The sequence below is a fragment of the Synchiropus splendidus genome, chromosome 14 (genome assembly GCF_027744825.2).
Source record: "Synchiropus splendidus isolate RoL2022-P1 chromosome 14, RoL_Sspl_1.0, whole genome shotgun sequence".
NCBI lineage: Eukaryota > Metazoa > Chordata > Actinopteri > Syngnathiformes > Callionymidae > Synchiropus > Synchiropus splendidus.
Window position 1 is genome coordinate 6,558,113 of NC_071347.1, and position 12,098 is coordinate 6,570,210.

Consider the following 12,098-nt stretch of genomic DNA (forward strand, 5'->3'; position numbering starts at 1 on the left):
GGGTTGGATGTCTGGTCTTTGAGTATCCGTCTCCGGAATAGAGATATATGAAAAAACACCTCTGTATTTGTGAGAACAAGCACCCGTTTTTGGCACCACACAGCCCCACATGACTCTACTTTGTCTTTCTCAGAAGCAAAAGCAGCTGCTGAGTAATAATGCATATGCTGGTTTGACTGACCTCACTGACAGTAGTGGTGCTGATGATGCTCATACTCAACGTGGGATCCTTTTAAAAACCCGCATTAATAATGAGTTCCAGCAGCCTGTCTGCTTGCCTGTGTATAGGAGGCAACAGCACATTTTTAGCAATTAGCAGACCTGCGGATAACAAGTGAGCGATAATTTAGACTCTCCAAGTAGCAGACTCGCTGAATACAAATCACATTAAAAGAACTTACACTCAGCCCCAGGCTTGGAAGCGTTGACTCAATTATCCCATAAGGTCAGAGATGCCACTCTCCTTTCCTTCTCTGTGTGCACTCTCTGGGGTTCACTGGTGCCCTTTGACACGGATGAAATTTCCCCTGGATTGCTGGGACCACTTTTAAAGGACTTGAAAGTGAAGAGGCCCAAACTTCCCTCAGCACATGCTCCTCCTCTTATCTCTCCGGCAGGACATGGACACACTCTCTCCCCAGTCTCATTCTAGTTGGACAGGCCCAGGACTCCTCATTGTTTTCCAGGCCCAGTTTCATGAGCAGATTGTTTAATGGATTCTGGAATCTCTTCGGCTGCTGAGACAGGCTGGTGCATATTGTCCTGTTGTTGTCTCCTCCGCATATCACCTCTTTACTTCCCTGGCTCTGCTCCTGTCCCCTTAAACCTTAATAATGACTCTAGTTTAATCCCGTGACCCGCCAGAAGGTGATTTCTTCGATGTTAACGCAGGTAAAAATGTTCAAACATGAAGCTGCTACATGCCTCTGATCCATCCCATGATGCTGCCAGTTTGGTGACCGCGACATAGATCTCCCTTTCCCTGACTCAGATTTCACACGGTGGACCATTTTCATGGCGGCGTTAAACGGTTTCATGAATATAAATCAGCATCTGAACCCTGGATTAACTTTCCTGGCTCTGGTCTAAGTGTGACATAGCTGCTTTAACTGTGTTATCACTGTTGCGCGCCTCCTCAGATCAGAACCACCTCCAGGTTGCAATGGTGCATCATACTCATTAGCCATGGTTCCCGGACTGAAGTTCATCCAGAGAGAGAGGAAAAAAGGAAAGAAATAGCTGCAAGGGAACTGTGGTGAGTATTGGATGAGGCAGGAGATTAGACGAATCTCCTCCATTCACCTGCGTCTTGCTACAGATTGCTACGGACTGATGTCATGGGTTTATGTTGTTTCCTTCAAGTCAAATTCAAGAGCTACTTCCTGTGAAATACGTCTGTAATTCTGTGGCGCTCTGCTTACAGTTGCAGACTTACAAATGTACAAAGCGATTTATTCAGACAAAATGGGTTTGAGGCTCTCCAAGGGGCCCAAACTCCATGTACTGAAATTGGTTCTTCAGCTGCAGTGTGTACACCGTCCATCCATCTGTGTCAGGAACCGTAGAGAGTGGAACCCAATGGCCTGTGGTGAACAGTCTGGCTGCCAGTCTGGCTTTGACAACATAATTTTTATTAGCAAGTTTATTTGCCAAGAAATATGGACACAATGACCGACAGAAAGGAGATCTGAGGATGTCACAGGACTGTGAAAGATAACCATGTTTGGAACCAAGTGATAACACCTGAAACAGAGAGAAAACAACAGTTACAAACAGGAACTGAAGTACACACAGCCGTCAAAAAGTGCTTGTTAAAAGTCATGATCTAGTGCACAAAACAAACAGCGGCCAGGAGAGACTTGTCAAGTAGCATGGATGACAAATAATAACAGAAACTAGTGTAACGAAGGAGAAAACATTCAAGAAAAGCGGGAGACAATATATGCTCACGGCAGAAATACCAAATTAAAGCTCAAGCACTCAAAACGAGTCACTAAGGAATTTAACGAATCGAAAGACTTGGAGAGCAGCTTACCAGAATTAAAGCAAGGGCCATCTTTAGCTAGATCTTATTCATGTTCACACAATTATTCACACAATACGGTGTCTTACCATGGCGCTGTCCTTGGTCCTGCATGTGCCAGGTGGCTTTATAAGTCTATCCCACCAGGAAACAAGGCATGTCTCCAACACTTTCCCCTGTTCCAGCTGATCACAGGTAAGGCTTTCTTCCATCCTCTGCATGAAGTTCTAAACTTCTATGTGTTACCTCATTCTTATAAATGGATAAATCTCTGTATTTTGTATCTCTATGACATGTAGCCTCGAGACCTCTCTGTCAGATTTTGATGGCTGTGCATTTGAGCCGTTCTCTGCCTCTTATTTGAGTTGCCATCCTGCTCATAGCATCAAATGGCCAGCAGGCATGCAGGTCAGGCCATAAAGTACAGGGGGCATCCCTGCAGCCACACAGCAGTGTGGATAATTGGCTTCATCTTTTCCTGTTGCAGACACAAACAAGTCACACCAGGAAATGACAGGAATTATAATTCAGAGTTTGGAGCGTACGATTTGATTTAATTTTGAATTATAGATGAACCGTTTGATCTAATCATGTCATAGATTTTGCAAATGTGGGCTGGGAGAGGGAATAGGTCTAGTTTAATTTCCATGCAGATCAGTCTTGTGCTGGTTTGTGTTGAACGGTACATAAGCAAGAGTTGCCTTCACATAGTGCTACATGTGCAGTTTCTCTTCTTAGTCAGGAGATATTTACTTCTGCACATCACCGGTCTCTGAAGCATTTGATTTGTGTCGTACTCAAGTATAGTATTACTCTGTGTTCTCTGTTCTAAGGCCCGGAAGCAACTATTTTCAAAGAGAGACCCTTAATATACATTTGATACGCTCTTATAGAGCAAAATTTACATTTGTATTAAAGTGGCAGAACAATGTAATTGGTGTTCTTAGAACCATAGAAATAAGATGAAACCTCCAGGAAGCTACAAATGTATCTCATCTATCTCATTTTTTTTTAATAAGTTGGTGTTGTGAACATGAGAGTGTTTCATTTTTACCTTTACATTTTAAGGTATGTTCTTAAGTACTAAACAACAAATAGGCCACATAGAATCAGATGAAGGGTGGCAGATGTCTGGTAATTACACTTTTATGCAGGTTTTATTACAATGTGTTGACAATGAAAGTCATACTGGTGACCGTGTTTCCTGTCTTTGTGTGAGTGCTTGTGTGTTGCAGGTGATAAAAGAATAATGAGGCTGCCACCTTCAGATTGGTACAAAGTTCACTCAGCTGTTACTGGCTGGCTGTGTTTCTGTGTCAATTTCTGAGTCAGTTCACCTTGTGTCATGCAAAACTTGCAGAGGGAGAGAAATATCTCATTTTTGCCACATTTTTAACCCCAGAAGTCTTGACAGTTTTACATTTAAATATTTAAAATGTGTCTGTCAAAAGAAACTTTGCTAAATATTAAACAATATTTTCATTGTCATGAGGAAAAGTTAGATTTGTGGGAGTAAAACAAAGATGTCTATGCATTTTATTTACGCATCAATTCTTATTCCACATATTAAGTTGTAACTTTCAGTTGTGTTCTTTTATGTCAACATTACTTTATTGCTGGTGAAAGGTGACTTCAGACTGGAACTTGACATGTCAGTTAAAAAAAAACCAAAAACATTCAAAGCTGGCAAGTGTCCTTGTTCCAGCAGTTGGACAAAGTATTTATTTTGGTTGTCATAAGTATGTCTCAAATCTCTTTCCTCAAGTCCCAAATCAATTCAGCCATGCCCTGAATAATGTCCCAAGTCATCTCACAACTCTCAAGTCAAGTCCCCAAGTCCTACCTTTGAATTTCTTTGAGTCCTTAGAATAATAGACTTCATATATTTACTGAGCCCACGCATCCTTTCAAGTTCTCTTTATTGATCAAAATATTATCACGACCATTCTTCACATTCTTCACGACACATTTTGAAAAAAAAAAAACAATTTCAACAAACAAATGCAAAAAAATATATATTTTCTTAACTAGTTCCAACCACTTTTTTCTCATAGCGTGAGTGTGTGGCCCTCATGTCTTTGTGGGGTCCTTTTGCTGGACCCCACGGTGAAGACAACAAGGTCATGACAATTAGCTTTGAGTTTGGTTATGTCAAAATGTCATGGTTAAGGTTAGCCGGTGAGTTGTTCTGGATGGTTAAGTGAAGGATGAGAAGCTGGAGAAAGCATTATGGCAATGGGCTAACTGATGGTACGAGTATGAGTATGAGTGCACTCGTAATGCAGTATACAGTAGATGAGTGCTTTAAGTCAAAGATGGTGCAACATGTGTGTGTGTGCGCAGGTGTGATGCTCTACAATTATCCAAGAATGAGATCATTTTATTTTGTCAGTTTCTGTAAAGACAAATGAATTACAATATAGAATTTACGTTGACATCTTCAGTGGCACAGCATCATTTATGAACGAAAGAGTGAACATTATATTTTTTCACATTATGTTCATCGTGATGATCACATCAGAAAAGAAATAAAGCATTTAATCTCAAGTTCACTGGCTTTATTTAAAAACATTTTAAGGTTCGAGGTTTTTTTTTTTTTTTTTTTTAACATTCAAATAGTCAAGTATTTACACAATACATCACGCCATTCGATTACGTCACCCGTGTAAAATGTTTTGTACTGTAGGGTCCGGGTTGCTGCGTGCGTAAAAATGGTGCCAGTTTGTGTTGAGCCCCTGACGACCGGGCGGTAAGGTTCGAGCCACTATATATAAACATTCACCGTTTAATTTAATTCTTTTTCTTATTTTTATTCGTTTTATAACGCACAATAGAACATTCAGTCGGACAGACATAAAACATCTGATGTCGGTTTACAGCTCTGGAGTTGCGCATTTTGCGCGCTCCTGCAGGAACTGCTCCATCCTCGCAAATGATTACATTATTCATTCTTTAATATATTACACTTTTCATCAGATCATCTGGGCAGCTCTCCGGTGTCCCCTTGGTCCATGAGAACAGACAGCCGGTAGTTCTCAGTGTCCACCGTGTTGAGCGGGATTACGACCTGCGTGTCCTCGGGTTCCGCCCTCACCGTTCCGGAGAAAGGTCTAAGGTGGCAGCTGTTATTGCCGGAGGGTGAAGACATCCTCCAAAACAGGTCCTTCATTTTCTTGCGGAACTCCCGGCGCATCAGACAGTAGAGAACCGGGTTGAGGCAGCTGTTGGTGTGCGCCAGGCACACGGTGACCGGGTGGATGTAAGTGTGGACCATGTAGTAGGTCTTGTCCCAGTTGATCACGTTGAACTTGACCAGGACTCCCCAGAAGGTGATGGCGTGGTTCGGCATCCAGCAGATGAAGAAGGAGAGGACGACGATCGTGACAGACCGGGTCACTCTGGAGCGCCGCTTCACCTGGTTGTTGTTCACCATGCTGCGCAGGCGCACGAAGCGCAGCAGCAGCAGGTAGCACACGGAGACGATCAGCATGGGGAACACGAAGGCCACCAGGATCTTCTGCAGGTGGTAGAGCGCCAGCGACTGTTGGCCATCAGGGAAGCCCAAGAGACACAGGCGCTCTCCCGCCACGCTCTTCACCGTGGAGAAGATGGCTGTGGGCAGGGTCGCAACTGTGGCGAAGACCCAGAGTCCCGCGATCACCCAGCGCACGGGGCACACGCGCCTCCGGGTTCGGTCCTTGAGGGCAGACGCCACGGACCAGTACCGGGTGACGCTCATGGCCGTCAGAAAGAAGACGCTGGCGTACATGTTCATGACTGTGACGGACAGGATGATCTTACACATGGCGTGTCCAAACGGCCAACTGAAGTCCAGGGCCGTGTCCACTGCCCAGAAGGGCAGCGTCAGCACGAACTGAAAGTCCGTCACGGCCAAGTTGAGGATGAACAGGTTGATACTCGAGCGCTTCTTCCGTCCTCGCCGGACTTTCATGAGGAAAAAGACCAACAGGTTCCCCAGCAGCCCGGCTGCGCAAACCAACGAGTAAACGATGGAGATGATGATGCGCAGACCCGGGGACCCGTCTGCTGGCACGTCGATGTCATCCAGGCTTCCGAAGCGCTCGCGACCCCCAGAAGTCCGATTCCAAAAGGACGCGTTTTGGCTCCACGTGTCCGCCATCCTGTCCGAGTCAAAACAGCGCGCGTCACCTTCTGCGCTCCCAGAGGTCCCGCGCGCTCAGGAGCGCAGGGCGCTCGGTCAAGGCAGCAGGAGACTTCTGCAGTCCGGCGATCAGAGGTTCTGTCCACAAGTCTGCTGGAAAGCGCTTTATGTTGCTGCGCGTCACCGACCGAAGGGGCGCGTGAACGACGGAGGGTGTGTGTCACAGTGGCACAACGCGCGGGCAGAGTAATCATTAACTTCGCGCCATGAGCGACTTTCCCTGAGAGCAATGTTTTCTTTCTTAATTACAAATACATATCCCCGTTCCACTTTATGATCAGGTCTCATCCATGACGACATCAAGATGCTTTTGAAGGGCTTCATAGAAAATGTTCTGAAAGTACATAATCGCGTTTGCCTACTTATGTTTATTATCATATTCTATATAAAATACCGATATAAGTATGATCAAGGGTGAGGTACGGTGATCTCGAGTCCATAACTTACTTCATAAACCTTGACACAAGTTCCCATACATTATTTTTTATCAATACAACATTCATAAAGTGTTCTATAAAGCCTTACAAATGCATTATGGATATACTAATAATGCATATAGATGTGTTATCTCTCGTAATCCTTCTCATCATTCTTTGAGCTCAGTGTGAATTAAACATCCTACCAATATGATGTTATTTTTTAAGGATTACAAGATGTTTTCAGACTTAGACTTTATGACCACACATTAAGAGAATCTTAATTTAGAACCCATTTTGTTGCATACATTTGAAATTATTTATTAAACTGGTAATTGATTTCTGCAGAGGCAAGCGGCCGTCCACTGCTTTATAGAATCAATCATTAGAATCATAAAAGCATTATTATTCTTATGTTAAGTCTTATGTTAAGAATATACACATTTTTTTTTCTGGCTGTAACAACAACAACAATAATAATAATAATAATAATAATAATTTTAATAAATATTTGAATATAGCATAAACCATATTAGCTGGTGCTTCAGGTAGATCACAAGAACCCAGATCCAATCCATGCTTCTCAGATGGAAATGGACGAATTGTACTGTTCAATGTTCTTTTCATGAGACTTAAAAATGCCACAGAGTCTCATTCGATTCAATAATGTGAGCGATTTTGCAAAGCATTTGAAAGGCATTTGAAGCTCCCAGCAAACAAATAATACACTGTTATTTTTATTCTAATTTTCACGCCAAAATAAGATTTGTCTGCCTCATGAGTGAAGTCCAGTGGAGACCTAGCAAAAATAAACCGCCCTTACAATCTCAGTTTCTTTCAAAAGACGTGAGTCAGAATCAGCATCTGCATCTGCCTCTCTGTTAGAGCAGAATATATAGTGGTTTAGGGAGGAGGTGGCGTGGAACATTGATCGCTAAGGACCTCATATGCACCAACAATAGTATTGTTCTTCTATCAATGCGACATGGAAAAGACTGGAAAGGCGCAACCATGATCAAAAGTGTGCATGCCGGCGTAAAATCCTGGTTGACAAGCTGATGATTGTCCCATTAACTATTTTACACTGTGACCGTCTTGAGAAAAACATGTCACGTGTGACAATGATGACTATCGATGGAGCTGCTTGTTCGTTTCACGGTTGGTGTTCTTCCTGTACTCGGGTGAACATTCACTCGATCACCTCTTTGTGTTCAGCTGTCGACTTCACACATCGACAGCGTTAGCCTGGCTTCAATTGATCTAACCATCTAATATTACCAATCTAAATACAGTTTTCATATTTCAGCTTCAAGTCTCAGGATACATATATGTAACAATAATGAACTTATATAATCATTTATACTGCTGCCGTTCTGCACAAGTAGCTCTTCCTGACTCTCTCACGACATCATTAGCTACTGTTTTATATCGATTTCCTGGCGACTCCAAACTCCTGATGATTGTGAATATTTTGTTGAATTCTGATGTCTATGTGACATTCAAGTACTTACTGTGCAGTGTAATGATAGATGCTCCACGTACACCTCTCAGCAGCAAGGTGTTACTATTGTGTTGGCAGTGATGCCAGTGACACGTCTTATATCACAAGCGTTCTAATATTTCAAACAAAGTAATCCAGTTAAAGTTACCTGTCTAAGTCACCCTGCGCTACTATTGTTGCCATTGTCTAGAAGCAAAATATTGCCATTTGCTTTCTACAACTGCGTCTTTGGGCATGACGTCATGTGCGGGGTCACGTTTTCAACCCGCGGGCAGCTCACGTTTCAAGCTGCCGGCTACACTGCAGTAAATAACAGAGGTGTGAGGAGTGAGATGCACGTTTCTAGCTGAATATACAGCCATTACTTTGAATCAGTGTCTACTATAGATGACGGTTTTAACCCTGCATGATCCACCAACGTACAGAAATCACCAAGCGAGCGAAATAATGTAGCCTCACAATGTGTTGAAAGTGCAGACTCATAAAACTATGTACCAATTTTTAAAAATTCTCTTGATAGGTCAAGTTAAATGACACTTTTAGATAGATAGATTTTTAGACTTTTATAGATTATTTTTTCTTTGGTGTAGGAAGAAACGTGACTTCTCTTGAAAGTCAGAAACAAAATGATCCTCCATCACAAGTGTAGAGGCGAGTAACAGCAGCCACTAAAGCGCAACTACTGCCTCCAGGAGACATGACACACTGAGATTTATTAAATGTTTGCCTTGTAGTTAAAAAAAACAAATAAGTAAAATAATAACAAAAAGAATGGGGTATTTCCTATATTTTATTATATAAATGGCAATATATCACTTTATTTGGTTTTTCATTCTTGTTGCTTTTTGTGTGTGGTTTTCGCTGCAATGGGTTAGAGTGTGTAAAAGCAAAATATTGACCGTACATTCATATAACTGAGATTGTGCTAAAAAAATGACCCCAAACATGGAAAAACACTGGACCCCCAAGAACTCCAACCTCAAAATTGACATTAAAGATATTAAGCAATGAGAGCTGTAGTCGGCTGCCAAATGTAACTGGACAAGTAACTTGTAATCTAACTTAGTTACTTTTAATTTCAAGTCATCAGTAAAGTAGCTAAATTAGTTTTTCAGGGAGTAATCCATGGTCAGATTACTTTTTCAAAGTAACTGTGGCAACACTGTGTGTTGGAGCCTTGCTCCACTCTTGCTCCACCTAAACCTTGCACCTTCTCCTCAGTCACCCTGAACCATTGTTTGTCATCTCCTGCAAGGATCCAACGACCAGCCTCCATAATGCATCTTGCTTCTCACATCATTTTTTTCCCCTGCTCCCTGTAATGGATGTCTTTCTGTTCCTTTTGTCTGCATCCTACTGAAGCTGAAGCTGAAGCTGAAGCAACGTTTGGTCCTGTAAATTGCTCCACTGAGGTTAAAAATGTGCTCACTTGACTGCCGCGTACAAATCCTAAGTCTAATTCCTTGCAAATGCTGAGCGATTTGACTTCATGGCTTGTGCATATTTTTTAAGCTGCAAACTTGCGCTTATAGAGGATGGGACTCCATCTCTTTCCCAATCCAAGTGAGTTAGACAAATCCTTCTTTGTTTTGTTTTTGATGAATTTTTCAAGTTTAAACAATTGTGTCTGCAGTTTTACAGATGCCTTGACCTTCTCAGATTGAGGGAAAACATTGTGACAGTATTTTAAGTGCAGTACACTTGTGGTGGAGCATGTATGATGAGATTTAGTGTGTCATGAGTAACATAGACATTCATGCTTGGAAGTTGATTTCGATTTTATATGAACAAATTGTACTCATTTAATGTTGAAAAAAAAGAGTTTTTGTGTGAGGGAGACAGTGGACCTTGAGTAATATGAATGAATACATCAATGTCAATGAACAATCAGCTCCTCTGTCAAGTTAATATCTTTAAGTGTGCGGCAATATTTGCATGATCAAATACGATTTGCATATCACTAACATATTACTTAATATTAAGAGATTTTATTTTTTGTGTTTTTTTTGTTTTGATGATTATCAATAGACCTATAATTCTAACACTTCTACTTATTCTACTATCCTGAACGTTCTCCTCATGGTTGAACTCATTTCTACAAGAACTCATCCACCCACCCTTTCTAACATGCAAATTCCTCAACTATAACAGCAAAAGAAATTTGCCGCCTAATTGAAGAGTTTATGCTGATGACACTAAGGCCGGAGACCCGTTCCTGAGAGCTGGAAGTTCTCAGGTATGTTTTGTTGACTTTCAGTTTTGAGAAGCTCTGCAGATCTACATATTTGTCTTCAGCTTATTTCAGTCAGGTTTTGATTGTTGGCTTTCATAAGGAGACAACATGACCACCACATTAGCAACCATTGGCATGGTGGCTAAGTCAGTTGAGGCTCACGATGGTGATCAGACTGTACTTTAGAAACTCCACATTTATCATCCTTCAATAAATGGACAGTACAATCCCAGGAATAGTTCAATTTATTCAGAAACTTGCAAGTTCAATCCCAAAACCTGCTGAAGGAAGCGATGGTGACAGCTCCATGACGGCGTTGAACCATCGCTCCAACGTGCTGATACAGGACCTCTGAACATGAACTACTTGAACTAGTTGATCAGTATACCGAGTTAAATACAATGGTCTGAAAAGGCTTCTTACTTCATGTCAGCTTCAAATGGTCGTCCTTTACGGTCATAGGAACCGGAAGGAGTGAAGAGCTCACTGCGCCACAATTTGTCACTATGAAAACTATGACACAATCGGGCTCTGCGGCTTGACCAAGGTATTGCCTTAGTCAGGCTACGCTCTGCATGGAAACACAGTCAATGACAGTGAGTTAGAGTGACAGTTGTGTGTTTCACTTGCACCTGAGTAACGCGCCTGTCCAGCTGGTGTGCTACATGGGACATGCCACCCGCCCTACAATGCCGCCCCGGTTCACCTAAAACTGCCACTGAGTGTGTTAAATATTTGTATTTCACTTGTGTTCTTGTTTCGTCTTGTTCTGTTTATCACTGTAACTAAACACTGTAATATCATCATATGCTTGCAGTTCATGTGTGTGAAAGTATCTGCAGTTGAACATGGGCATGAAACTAGTTTAACATGGCATGTTTGTAATTAATTTGTTAAGACCCAGCTATAACAACCTGGCATCTATTTTAGTTAGTTCAACAACTTCATCTGAGCCGCGACAGGAGGCGGGTGGATTCAGCTGCACAGCTGTCGAGTTTTTCAGCCACAACTGTCATGATGCTCTAATTCATTATTGAACGCTCCGGTCTGCAGATGATTCAGAGCAACTGATGGGGCTTGTGAGATGCAAGCCTTACATAGCCAGTTCAGTCTGTATTTGATGCCAGCATCATCTGCAGGGTTGATAAAGAGAAATAGATGTTCCCCAGGGTCACTCTAACACCATTGGAACATGCCAATACGTGCAGAAAAAAATTGGCCCTATCAGTTGAATGTCAGCATCAGCATCCATCTGCCTTGCATCCTGTTCACTTCCACATAAACTTGTAACAATTCCTTCCTGTTGTCGATGCTTTGATCTGTGACAATGCCTCTGAGCAGATGTTCCTCCAGTGACACAAGTTAACAACTCGTGCTGTCAGATGTGGTGTGAGGTTGAGTGGAGGCGACTCTCCTGGCAAAGAAAAACGCCACTCCTGCAACGGTTTGGGAATGTGCTCCTTTGTGCTCGGCACACATGTTCATGATTCAACTGTCAGAGCCAGAGTCTATCAGAGGCCCATAAAGCTTCACATCTTCCTGTAGAATATTAGTGTAGAGTGGCTTGCATGGTGTCCCTCTGGGAACATAGCTCACACAGCTCTTGGTCCATTTCACATGTTACACACAATATCAAACAAAACAAATGAAAAACATCTTTCAAAGCGCTTCCTTTTTCAGTCACATCCTATTCCTTTCTTTCATGTCTCACCACAGGAGTTGCAACAGCAACTTATTCTCGT

At 42.3% G+C, this 12,098-nt stretch overlaps 1 protein-coding gene across 1 annotated transcript; it reads right to left on the reverse strand.

The window, feature by feature from the left end:
• Positions 1–1,253: 1,253 nt before the first annotated feature.
• rxfp3.3b (relaxin family peptide receptor 3.3b) lies at positions 1,254–6,437 on the reverse strand. The gene has a single exon (XM_053885012.1). The coding sequence runs from the start codon at positions 6,162–6,164 to the stop codon at positions 5,001–5,003; it is 1,164 nt and encodes a 387-aa protein (XP_053740987.1). The 5' UTR covers positions 6,165–6,437; the 3' UTR covers positions 1,254–5,000.
• Positions 6,438–12,098: the final 5,661 nt, after the last annotated feature.

Bases quoted from the DNA above. Each gene is read 5' to 3' on its own strand.
- rxfp3.3b (XM_053885012.1), bottom strand. From the start codon at position 6,164: ATGGCGGACACGTGGAGCCAAAACGCGTCCTTTTGGAATCGGACTTCT.